The 13811-nt window shown below is 35.1% G+C and overlaps 1 protein-coding gene across 2 annotated transcripts in view; it reads left to right on the forward strand.

The window, feature by feature from the left end:
• Positions 1–1557: 1557 nt before the first annotated feature.
• Positions 1558–13811, forward strand: part of LOC113509321 (dynein axonemal intermediate chain 7) — a 42029-nt gene continuing 29775 nt past the window's right edge. Inside the window, exons 1-10 of one of the 2 annotated variants that reach the window (XM_052893077.1) lie at positions 1558–1688; positions 2595–2635; positions 3269–3332; positions 4360–4460; positions 5785–5876; positions 8540–8673; positions 9211–9263; positions 9924–10061; positions 11038–11112; positions 12033–12232. In XM_052893077.1, the coding sequence (XP_052749037.1) occupies positions 1679–1688; positions 2595–2635; positions 3269–3332; positions 4360–4460; positions 5785–5876; positions 8540–8673; positions 9211–9263; positions 9924–10061; positions 11038–11112; positions 12033–12232 (908 nt within the window). In that variant the 5' untranslated portion in view covers positions 1558–1678. Of the gene's footprint in view, positions 1689–2594; positions 2636–3268; positions 3333–4359; positions 4461–5784; positions 5877–8539; positions 8674–9210; positions 9264–9923; positions 10062–11037; positions 11113–12032; positions 12233–13811 lie in introns of those variants that run through there. The other variant, XM_052893076.1, reaches the window with a different exon arrangement.

Raw genomic sequence — 13811 nt, forward strand, 5'->3', positions numbered from 1 at the left:
GTAGTTATGGCTAAAAAAGATAAGAAAAGAAAAAGGGTAAGTCTAATATGTTGGATTTGTGTAAATTAAAATGTACACAAATCTGTCACAAGTCACAAAAACTGTTACATTTGTTCTGGACGTAAGTAAATTAAAAAATATTGCTCTTCGAATCTGATAGGCGCAATGTAAATAAACTGTAGGCTCTACAAAAGTACTTTGAGGGACTTAAAGGTGTGTGTAAAATATAGTAATAATAATATATCTTTTAAACAGAATGTTATAACTTTTTTTTATGCAAATTAGAATTGCAAACAAGCTGACGGCCCACCTGATGGAAAGTGGTAACCGTCGCCTATAGACATGAGCAGTACCATGGACTTCTATCGTGTATAACTTTATGAAATAATTTAACCTTTCAACCGACATTCCGGTAATAGTATAAACAATGTTAACAAACCTAAATGATGGTAGTCTTACGCTCATCCTCGTTACATTCGAATTGACTGCAACAACTGTATACAGCAGTGATTCTCAGCCTTTTTTTTGTTGCGGCACATATTTAACGATTTCAAAATTTGGCGGCACACAAAGAAAAAGATAAAAATTATTTACTTACTACTAACACACTGCATAAATAGTTTATGACAAAAATTTTAAATATTTGCAAAATTTGGCGGCACACTTTTAAAATTTGGCGGCACACAAAAGTGCCGCGGCACAGTGGTTGAGAATCACTGGTAACATATACAGCATCTGAACAGCAGCTGAACTAAGCCATCACGGCTTAGTTCAGCCAATCATCATCATCATATCGGCTGTTATGTGTTCACTACTGAACGTAGGCCTTTCCCATAGATTACCATAGTCCTGAGCCTAAGTCGTCACTTCATCTAGTATGGGTTCATCTTGCCTAGAGTATTGCACCAGAGGGAGACTTTGTACAAGAGTCGATTGCTTGTGTACCTCTGTCCCATTCGTGTTTCAACCGCGAAGCAGTCGTGTTTGCATGGCTGTGTTTCGGTTTGAAGGGTGGGATATGGCATGAATTTACTGGGTACAGAGGAATAACATCTGAGCCCTCAGGAATGGCAACGCATGGGGGGTATCATGGGCGAAACAGTATACTCTTTTATGTCCATGGTACTGTTCAGGTCTATAGGCGACGGTTACCACTTTCCATCAGGTGGGCCGTCATTTTGTTTGCCATTCTAAGTTGTATAAAAAAAAAACTGTAGAATGAATTAATTCTTGTAAATATATTGTAGTTATATAAATAAATAAAGTAATATATTTAAATTTGATACCGATATTGCTTTTATTATATCCATAAACAAATATAAAGAGCTTGTGACAAACAAAGTTATTCTGAATTAATTTTATTTTTTTACAACACAGGGGGCAAACAAGCATGCGGCTCACCTGATGGTAAGTGGCTACCGCCGCCCATGATCACCCACAACACCAGCGGCATTGCAGGTGTGCTGCCAGCCTTTTAAAAAGAAATATACTCTTTTCTTGAAGGTTATGTTGTCGTGTCGGTTCGGAAATACTTCTGCTGGATTTTACCAATTTCATTTTAGAATCCGAAGTACAGGATGAGGTCCTGGTGGCCGCAACAGACCTGGAACCAGAGCCTGAAGAGGTTCAATACACAGACACCTCGTATACCAGTGCTTCTTTCGAATCCCTTCCACCTATGATTGAAGGTAACCAATCATCAGTACATATCACTAACTTGTCCTTAGCTCATCAACCGAACCGGGGAGGAAAGGGATTGTAAAGGGGTCTAAAAGGCCAATTGCTAGCTATGTATTCTATCAGGTTGACCTCCACGCAGTTATACTTGGAAACCATCGTGGTTAATTCTTGTTAACTTCCTCACGATGAGCCAATCGACCTGCATTCATTCTCACCTATCATCCCTCACTGGTGCCCCGCCGGCTTATACCGATAGCGCAGGTGTTGGTTACCATTTCATTTTTACCAATTAAAAGACCAACCGGACCAATAGTTTTTAAATTGGACAAAAGGACAAAATAGATTCCTACCTTCAATCTAAATATCCTCTTATCAACGTTCTTCTGTCAATAGTGTCATAGTTATTTTATATTTATAACGCCATCTAGTGCGTTAGCTTGGTGCTTATTATTAACTTAGCATTATTTCTATTTTTGTCGCTAGATGGCGTTATTTGGAAATTTTATGAATAAGTACTAAAATCCAGGATATAAAATTAAAAGTTTTATTACTTTTTAATTACAAAAATTTTTTTCTTTATAGTATGTTTTTTTTTATTGGGGAATGTAGAACCCATATAATAAATATAATTGTCATATTGATTATACACAATACGTGGTTACCATAACAAACTCGTTACAAATACAGTGCATTCATGTAAAAAGGCAGTTGAAAAAACCTAATATCCTACTTTGCATCATTTATCGTCCATAAAAATCAAGACAGTATATATTTTTTAGCATATTGTAATTCTATTCCATATTTTATTGGCTATATTTTTTAGCTGTGTCCTTTTTACGTACAAAATGCATTAATCAATAGCTTATTAAGTAAAACGAGGTTTTCTTACTCTGTTTCTTTATTATTTTATTTAGAACTAAAACCGAAGAAAAAGAAAGGAAAGAAGAAAATTGAGGTAAATAATTTATATACCTTTATGTAGTAATATATGTTTTATAAACATCTAGCTATGCTCGCAAATTCGTTTGCATTGTACACCATTTTATAGACATTTAGGAGGGTAATAATCAATTTATTCCATATACATAACTGTTATTTATTTCAATATACAGTGAAAATCTCACATATATATTAGTCATTTCACCTGTAATGCTAACATACAAACAGACAGACGAACGTAGAGGCTATTCATAAATATTCCGTCTATCATTTACGCCTAAATTGTCGTGCAAGAAAAAAAAAAAGAAAAAAAATCAACTCCGCATTTTTTTTATACAACTTAGAATGGCAAACAAGCTGACGGCCCACCTGATGGAAAGTGGTAACCGTCGCCTATAGACATGAGCAGTACCATGGACATAACAGAGTATACTGTTTCGCCCATGATAGCCCCCATGCGTTGCCATTCATGAGGATTCAGGTGTTATTCCTCTGTACCCTGTAAATTCAATGCCATATTTCACCCTTCAAACCGAAACACAGCCATGCAAACACAACTGCTTCACGGTTGAAACACGAATGGGGCAGAGGTACCCAAGCAAGCGACTTTTGTACAAAGTCTCCCTCTGGTAAAGCTATCCTATTCCAGGTTGTGGGAGTTCTGAGAGATACAAGCGAACTATTCCAGTGGTCAGAGGAGTCACTACCAGCAGGTCTGAAGATTATTATACTAGAAAACAATTCATTCCTTTTTAAAAATATACAATGAAAGAGCCATGTTTCATGGGTTTTCTTCTGTCAATTAGTAAAGATTAAAATCAAATTTTTAAAAATTAGAAAGATACCTAAACTTTGATGGTAAAGATTTGCCGTTATAAATATACCTACGGGGGGGGGGAAAGGGATTGTTAGTAATAAGGTCTAACTGACCCATTGCTAACAATTCATCCTATCAGGTCGACCTCCACGTGGTTCTCCCTGGAAACCATCGTGGTTAATTCTGGTGGAATTCGTCACGACAGGCCAACTCACCTACTTCGTCCTCACCTATCATCCCTTACTGGTGCTCCGCTAGCGTATACCGTTAGCGCAGATGGAGTCATTATATCATTTTCACCCATTAAAAAAGACATACCTACACATTTTCTAAGTAAATACATAGGTAATAAGTAAGCAAGCAGAGGATACAGCTTATTGTAAAGCGATAACTCTAACCAACAGATATAAACAAAACGTTATATTGAAAACTACACCAAATTTGAACACATTGGCGTATTTAAGATAATTTCCCAATTTCTTTGGCAATTTTATTTTTGCAAAGAGTTTCATTTCTGTTTTGCCAAAGGTTGTCTGGGAGAGAATGCTATTTAGCATTAAGTCCGCCTTTTGTACAAAACATTTTTTGAAATGTTGTCAATAAAAAATAATTAAATAAATAAACTTTCTTTATGTTCTGGGGATTTTATATATTTACACTCGGATGATTCCCGGGTGGACATGATCCACCTGATACCCTTTCCTCTAAATACTTCTTTGGATACACATTTTTTTTATATGCAACTTAGAATGGCACACAAGCTGACGGCCCACTTGATGGAAACTGGTAACCGTCGCCTATAGACATGAGAAGTACCATGCACATAACAGAGTATACTGTTTCGCCCACGATACCCTCCTTGCGTTGCCATTCCTAAGGAGTTAATTACCTTATAAATATTTGACACACTTTAATACTTGCAGAAGAACAGAAGATAGAGGAAGAACAAGTAGAGACGAAAAAGAAAAAAGGCAAAAAGGGGAAAAAGGATAAGGGGAGAGAAGAAATACCAGAATTTGAAAAGGTAAATATAAGATGTTCAAATACCTGATTTTTTTTCGAATGCAATTTATTGAAAAGGGTATAGTTATATGTACCTATATTATTAATATTTCTACATTATATCGGTATATATGGTGCTTAATTTTTAAATTTTTTTATCAATAGGAGACTTTGTACATGAGTCACTTGCTTGGGTACCTCTGCCGCATTCGTATTTCTACCGTGTAGCAGTTGTGTTTACATGGTGTGTTTCGATTGAAAGGTGGGATATGGCAGTGAATTTACAAGGTACAGAGGAATAACACCTGAGTCCTCAGGAATGGCAACGCAAGGGGGGTATCATGGGCGAAACAGTATACTTTGTTATGTCCATGGTACTGCTCATGTCTATAGGCGACGCTTACCACTTTCCATCAGGTGGGCCATCAACTTGTTTGTCATTCTAAGTTGAATTAAAAATAACTTATTTTCTCCATAATTTATTTTTTCTTCTTCAACTACTTCCTTTTCCTTCTCCTTCTTTTTCTCCTTCTATAACTCCTTGTTTTTCATTATAATAATAAACTCAGATTGAAAGAAATAAAAAAAAGAAAGAATGCAACAGTAAATAACGCTTACCTCTGTGACACTCGTGTTAGCAATTTTATTACAATCATGAATAATTGATTGCTGACTTCAATAATCATAATACGTCACGCACCGTCGCCGTATCATTTCCTTGTATACAATCGGTTATTTATAAAACAGTCAGTAGCAAACATACCATAGACAATACATGAAGTATTGTGATAAAAGATAAAGATATTTTTTTTATAAAATAAGTTAATTAAGACAAAGGAAAAGAAAGGAACATTTATAGACAACTTACAAATAACTGCATTAATTTTATGACGTTCTGCGATTTGAGTATAAAAATCAAAAATATTTAAAACATGGACAATTTCTTATAACATAATCTATGTATTAAATTTTTTTTTTCTACATGAAATTAACAAATTAAACTAAAAGATATTTTTGCATCTATGGTTTCTATTGCTCAATAAAACCTTACGTATTGTATGCCCATGTCGCTTATAAACCAATGTCCAAAAACATTTGTTAAGAAGGGTATTTACCATTAGTTATATGTTGACAAAAAATCAACAAATAAAACATTTATTAACTTCATAAATCCAAATCGTATGACAAAAAACTTTTAGAGAATTTCCAATATTTTAGGCCAGTGTAATCATTTGTAGATTTAATATTAAAATAAGTGAATTTTAAAGAGTTTTGAAGACACGACTCAACTTCAGATGCACATTTTAATCTAATTTATATTAATAAAACAAGTATCAAATTGACAGCCAAAAAATTGGAAAAAGATGAATAAAAAAGAAAGAGAAGCATGGATGCTGCAGAGGATAGAAGAATGGCGAGCGGAAAAAGAAGCAGAGAAGTTAGTTTGCGGTTCCCTTTCTCTTACCTTATTATCTTTCCTATCTTTATGTTATATCATAACTAACTGTAACGTAACTTCCTTTATTCTTCTCTCTCGTCCACTCCTCCTCTCGTCCTCTCCTCCTCCTCCCCATCCATTAACATCTCGGAACACTTTCTTTTCTCTCTATGAGAAGTTAAATAATTACTGTAGGTTTATTTCATTCGGTTTAATTTGACTGTATTTTTTCAACCAAATTCAAAATAGGAGGTGTGTTTTAGTGTATATATACGCGATATCTTCACCAAGTGTGAACAGATTTTAATGATTCTTTTTTTCAATGTAAATAAATTATTATCATTCTATTAATATATAATTTAAGTCTAATATTATTAATATTATTAGAAATTTTTGAAACGTGTGTCTTAATATATAAACGTATGTCCCCTTTTTTATGGAAAATTACATGTGTTTTTCTAATAACAACAATGTATTCAAAGTCCCGCCATGTGGTCTCAGCATAGAATAAACCACCACTTCCTTTCCCGTGGGTGTCGTAAGAGGCGAATAAAAGAACTTGACGGTAGAGGGCTGGGCAGCAGCATCCCTCTTAAAACATCGCTATAAGCCTAACTGCGATTACGAACCCGCCTGCCAAGCGTGGCAACTACTGGCAATACAGGGAGTATTTTTTAAGGTGAATGTAAGCCATATACAGCAGTGGACAGTTAACAGTTGATGTGATGATAATTCTGAGTTCCACCAAGTACCAATAATAATCAGGTACATCATTGTAAAATTTCACATACCATACCAATAATATTACTCCTCATTGAGTTTGGGAGCCTGGTGATTTGTAAAACGGATAATCCTAGTGCCGACACCAGTCTCCCACAAAGATTGTTTTAAATTGTAACCCATGTAGGGGGAAAGGGATTGTTAGTAATGGAGACTAAAAATCCCATTGCTAGCAATATACTTAACCAGGTCGACCTCCACGCGGTTCCCCCTGGAAACTACCATGATTGATTCTTCATCATGAATTCATCATGATGGGCTAACTGGCCTGTTTTCATTCTCATCGATCACCCTTCACTGGTGCTCCGCCAACGTATCCTGTTAGCGCGGGCGGGGTTACCAATCCATTTTCATCTAACAAAAAAAACCCATATAGCTGTAAGTTTTATTGTGTTGTTATTATGGTGTTTCTACCGTGAAGCAGCTGTGTTTGCATGGCTGTGTTTCGGTTTAAAGGGTGGGATATGGCGTGAATTTACAGGGTACAGAGGAATAACATCTAAGTCCTCAGGAATGACAACGTATGGAGGGTATTATGGGCGAAACAGTATACTCTGTTATGTCCATGGTACTGCTCATGTCTATAGGCGACGGTTACGACATTCCATCAGGTGGGCCGTCAGCTTGTTTTCCATTCTAAGTTGTATAAATAAAAAAAAATTGTAAGAGAAATAAATATATATTTACATTTACATAACATTACATTATATGTGTCCAAAATACACTTTTCAATTTCACCTTTTTTGGTGTTCTCTAGTCTTCACCAATGGTACCTTTTGAGGTACCTGTGTACCTCGATCAAATTTTAAGAAACAATTTTTTTTTTTAAATATTTTACTTAAATCTTGACAAAAGGATATATTCTAATCAGCTATCAATTTGTAAGTACGAAAACTAATGTGATAATGAGTGATAATAATGCGTGTTGTCAGATTAATGATAATAACAGATAGGGCTTCCTTAATTATATTAATTTTTTTTTATTAATTAATCTTGATTAACTAGGCACTGATTAATAACAGAATACATAATGTTATTTTTCAACGAAAAAATTTTTTTATTTTTAACAACTATTATATAAAATATCATTTTTTATATAAAAGCTTGCACGATGCGTAGAAATGTTTCAGCAAAGGCAAAATAACACCTTTAGTCACAGTAATCGTGCAGAAGCAAACGCTATGAATTTGAAAAAATATTATTAGAATAGGTTCAGAAATGGCGACCATATCGCATAACATATACACAAAAAATATCGATGACTTAAAAAGATAGGAGGAAATTCTTGTAGAAGTCGCTTAACCCTTTCCACTCCAAGCCTTTTTTCTTTTTATTCTACCAGCTCCACGCTAAAATTGCGTTTTTTAACTTTTAGAGGTTTTTCGTATTTTGTAAATAAAATTGATTCTTTCTTATATGATAAATTTTATTTTATGAGTAATTACAGGATACTATATTATAATTCTTAATTCTAATCTTTATAATCCCTTTTGGTATGGTACAAAATCAATGTCGAGTGACACTCGACATTGGAGTGGAAAGGGTTAAGTTATTATCTTATTTGAGACGAAAGGAGGAGGTCCTTTTAGAAATCGTTTAAGTAATTCTTTCATTTGAGAAGAAAGGAGAGGGTCCTTATAGAAGTCGTTTGAGTAATTATCTCATTTGAGAAAAAAGGAAGAGGCCCTTATAGAAGTCGTTTAAGTAATTATCTCATTTGAGAAAAAAGTAGGAAGCCTTTTTAGAACTTGTTTTAGAAATTATCTCATTTGAGAAGAAAGGAGGAGATCCTTTTAGAAGTTGTTTAAGTAATTGTTTCATTTGAGAAGTAAGAAGGTCCATTTAGAAGTTGCTTACGTAATTATCTCATTATCTCTTTCCAGACAATCAATTTTGGCTGGTGCGAAAGAAAAACGCGCAGTCCTGGCGAAGGAAAGAGCTGAGTTGATGGCGAAGGATAATGCTGAGCAAGAAATTAGAAGAGATCTACTCCAGAAGACATGCGACTTGTTCCATAGTAATTTACTACTGGTGAAATTATAACAATATATACAGATTTTAGAAATAAAAATCATAACTACTTCCATTGTAATATTTCTAAATAAAGAACGAAATAGGAATCGTTAGTGGTACGTAAAACTAAAAATCTACCCATGTGCTGGTAAAAACCATGAGTATGGACCATAACTCGCCAGTCCCTAGTTTCCTCGATTTCAGGTCCTTGTTGTAGGTTCGTATAAATTAAAAAACAAGTGCTTCTACTGGTCTGTTCAAGTGTAATGTGATTGAAGGTAGCTTTGTAGTTTTTTATCTTCATTCTTTTTATCAATACGAAGTTTATATTATGTTGTAATCATTGTATCTTTTCACATTTTTGTTGTAAACTTACCACTTTCCATCCGGCAGCCGTCAACTTATTTACCATTCTAAGGTGCATAAAAAAATAACCTCGTATTTTTTCTCAATTTTTTTAAATTTCTTAGTTTTTTCTTCTTAATCTCTTTGATCTTTAATCTTGTTGATTATAATAATTTGCTTTTTTGGAATGTTACAGAATTCGAAAAGCAGAAATTGGATTTTGAAAACAAAAAACAGATTCAAGCTGAGGTAATGTATTTCTATGCACTTTAGTGCTATCTATAAAATGCACTCAAATGGCAAACCTGTAATTGTAAACACCATTGTTCCAAACAGATGGTTTTTGTTTAAAAAATAAGGTGGATTCTGGCAGTACAATTACAGGATACAGAGACATTACGTCTTAGGCCTCAGAAAAGGCAACACATGAAGGATGTCATAGACCTCACTGTGTCTTGAATGAAACTAATTTATAATACACGATTCAAATAAGCGACGCTTATTACTTCCATTAGGTGAGCCATGAACTTGTTTGACATTCTAACTTGCATAAAATAAATATTAATTACATTTAATCGATTTTGGACTAAATTATATATACAGAGATTCCATTGTTAATTGTCCATTTTTTTTCATTTCCTATTTATTGTCGATGGAGCTGTTGCCACTCACTACGATTTTCAGCAAGTCTCTTCATCTCTTGATATGACACGACACCAACTTTTTCCTGGATCTGCCTGATGTAACTGTGCCTTGGTCTCCTTCCCCTCCTTCTTTCTCTTGCCTTCTATTATAATGTTTATAAGTTCATCATGTCGTATCAAGTGTCTCAACATTTTCTCCCTTCTGACCTCAATAGTTTTTAGTCAATTATCCAAAACTCGATAATCTGGGTGGCGTTCTTTACAGTGGCAACAATATCTCCGATGCGATGGTCTGCCCGACCCTCGAGTGGTCACTCAGATGAATACGTACTTACATCTCTGGCAGCTGAACCCTAAATGCGACGATGATGAACTGGAGAGGAGATGCATCGAGGCGTTGCCGGTGATTATCCCTTATTCTTACTAATATTATGAATCTTAATGTGAGTTTGTTTGTTACATTATAGCGCCTTAACGACTTAACTAATCACTATGAAATTTAATATACACGTACTATATGGTATGGAGAAGGATATAGGCTGTTTTTTATCCTGATCAGTAAATATATTTCGATCACGCAAGTGAAGTCACGGGTAAAGTATCTAATATCAGGCTAATATCAAATAATTATTACCTTTAAGAGTAGTTGCCAAAAATACAGGCCTTGGCATTAAGCAAAAATAAAGATAGATAGATAGTCTTTATTGTTGCCTCCAAAAGATTACAATAGTAAACTTATTATAAACATAAACAATTACAAGAAATAATCACAATGAGAAAACAATTGGCGACCTTATCGCTAAAAGCGATCTCTTCCAGCCAACCTTTGAATATATATACCTATACAACATCATACCATAGCCTGAAATATATAAAAGATCCTTTTTTCTTACTAAAAAATCATTTAAACTATAGGTAGTTAAACACGTATGTACTGTACTAACGCTAATTGTAGTTTTATGTGACAAACCTTTAGATTATAGAGAGGGAAAGGGATTGTTACTAATGGGGTCAAACAGCCCCATTATTAGCAATATACCCTGTCAGGTCGACCTCTATGTGCTTCCCACTGGAAACCATCGTGGCTAATTCTAGTTGAATTCGTCAGGATGGGCTAACTGACCTGCTTTCGTCCTCATCAGTCCTCATCATCTATCACTGGTGCCCCGCCAGTGTATACCGATGGCGCAGTCGGAATCACCATACCATTATCACCCATTAAAAAACCCTTTAGATTATTATAATGGAGTAATGAGGTAACGAATATAAAAAAACAACCGAATTGAAACCTCCTTCTTTTGAAGTCGGTTGAAAATCTAATGTCTGCCTACTTACGTAATATATCTCAATATTATATTTAAAGATATATTATATTACAGATGTTGGAAATGCTTGAAGACTTCGTCGCAAACTCGAGACAGTACAGCGCTTTGCAAGCGCAAAGCTACAACGAAGTATGTACCTATTTTACTTGACAGCCGTTAACTGTCCACTGCTCAACATAACCTCCCCCATAAAGACGGTTTTGCCACTAGTTGTCACGCTTGGTAGGCGGGTTGGCAACCGCCGAAAGCCATGCTGCGGTTTGAGACGCAGCTGCCCATTCCTCCACCATAAATTCCCTTAATGGCCCTTACAACGGGAAAGAAAGGGGTGGCCTATTCTATTCCAGGACCTATACGACATAATAACCCCAATAATTTCACCATATTTAAGCATGTAATATACAAAAAACATAAAAATAAAAAAGTATATTTGAATGAATGAGATGTTGGTTTTTAGAATTTATTTCTAAAAATGATGGAGTTTTTTATAACTTTACTTTGTTTTATGCAATTTAGAATGGCAAACAAGCTGACGCTGCACTTGATGAAAAATGGTAACTGTTGGCTGTAGACATGATACTGTTACCATGGACTTAACAGAATATACTATTTCGCCCATGACACTCCCAATGCGTTGCCATTCCTGAAGACTAAGGTGCTATGCCTCTATACGCTGAAAATTCACTGCCATATCCCACCCTTAAAATCGAAACAATTGTGTTTTTTTATACAACTTAGAATGGCAAACAAGCTGACGGCCCACCTGTTGGAAAGTGGTAACCGTCGCCTATAGACATGAGCAGTACCATGGACATAACAGAGTATACTGTTTCGCCCATGATACCCCCCATGCGTTGCCATTCCTGAGGACTCAGGTATTATTCCTTTGTACCCTGTAAATTCAATGCCATATTTCACCCTTCAAACCGAAACACAGCCATGCAAACACAACTGCTTCACGGTAGAAACACGAATCGGACAGGGGTACCCAAGCAATCGACTTTTGTACAAAGTCTCCCTCTGGTAAACTTGGATTTACTTTGTATTAGGTTCGAATAGCACTACGAGAACAGCTGTCGACCGCGATCCAGTTCGCGTCATACACACTGCTGCGAGACTTGGAGAAGCATCTCAAGTTTGACTCCATAAAACTGGCCTCTTACCAAAGGGAGTTCAAAGGTCTACGGCTGAACTTGTGGGTGGCCGTCAGGATGCCCACGAGGAAACCTAAACCGGTGGAACCCGACCCGTAAGACCCTTCAACTTGTAACGTTGTAAAGAGGAAATATTTTTGTTTGCAATGGATAATCAAAAGAAGTACTTAAGGGAACTATTACAAAATTACATCACTCAAGTTTATCTATAGCTTTGTTTAGTTTATCTTTAGCTGTATGGTTATTATACACTTGTACATTCTACAGTTTTTTTTTTTCAGTTTCTCAAAGGTTGGCTATAAGAGATCCTTCTATGAGATAAATCCGCCATTATAAATTAAATCTTTTAATGTATTCAGTATGAATTATGTATAATAAAGATTTTACAATACAAATACAATACAAGTTTAACTTACTTGCATTGGGTTGCACAACTACATGTCTATCCTGGTATGGACATATGATGCACAGGTATGAGGAGCATGTTTTAAGACAGGTATTAAGAATGAATGTGAATGGCTATAAAGGCAGAGGAAGACCTAAAAAGACATAGATGGACTATGTGAAAGATGATCCTCACAGTTACTTCACAATACATTTATGAAAATATTATGTATACACGGAAGAACTTAGAGAGTTTTAAAAAACTCAAAGACTGTACAAGTAGAAACTTACGCAATATAAATAAGCTTATTTTACCTAAATGCCGTCTGCACAAAATCAGTAATTCATTCTATGGTAATTGCATAAGATTTTATAATAAACGGCCAGAATCTGCATTAAATCTGACAGAGAGGCAATTCAAATCTTATATTAAACAATTTTTATGTAAGAAAGCCTATTACAGGATAGACGAATTCATAGATGACAACATATCAAGTAAATAATTAGTTTATTAGCATACAATGTTATAATTTTATTTTCTCATTGCTTTCTTGATTTAATTGATTAATTTTGGAAATATGAAAGCATAGCGGTTTTTGTATTAATTGCCGCATGCATTCTTATGTAAAATGTGAATACTATAACTATCAGATGGCAATTGTGAGTAGCTTTGACGTGGTCTAGTGTTTTGAGTAGTCATGCTCACTAAAATGTCCAGACTTGTGGCGGCGTGGTGAGCCGGGTCATTGGGCTCCCTAAAATATGGTCGAGCGCAGTGATGGCTGGCTCATCCGTCATACTCGTGAACGGGTGCTGCTTGTAGGGACTGGTCTGCTCTAATCACTATGACTGATTTCCTCTTATTAATTGTTTAACCAGTTGGTTATGTATTCAATATTTTTTCTTTTTGAGTATTTAATTGAATTAGTGCTAATTGGTGGTTTGTATTCACATACTTAAACTTAAAAATGTAAAGTAATAATAAAATTATTTAAAAGAGCAACACGCAAGTTTCTTGCTCGTTCTTCTTGTGATGAGACAGCTTTCCGAACGAGCGGTAGATTAAAAAAAATGTAATGACTTTTCAAAAGTGCTTCAATGTAAGTTTATTTGAATAAATGATTTCTATTCTATTCTATTCTATGATATGGCCAGAATGGGAGTGAATGCGGAAATGATTGCGGATAGAGAAGAATGGAAGAGAAAAACATATTACGGCGACCCCAAATAATAATTGGGATATGGGTGGGATGATGATGATGAGTTGCATAACGAAATTTATACTACTTT

The sequence above is a fragment of the Galleria mellonella genome, unplaced genomic scaffold (assembly GCF_026898425.1).
Source record: "Galleria mellonella isolate WM207_F2 unplaced genomic scaffold, CSIRO_AGI_GalMel_v1 utg172, whole genome shotgun sequence".
In the NCBI taxonomy this organism is placed as follows: domain Eukaryota; kingdom Metazoa; phylum Arthropoda; class Insecta; order Lepidoptera; family Pyralidae; genus Galleria; species Galleria mellonella.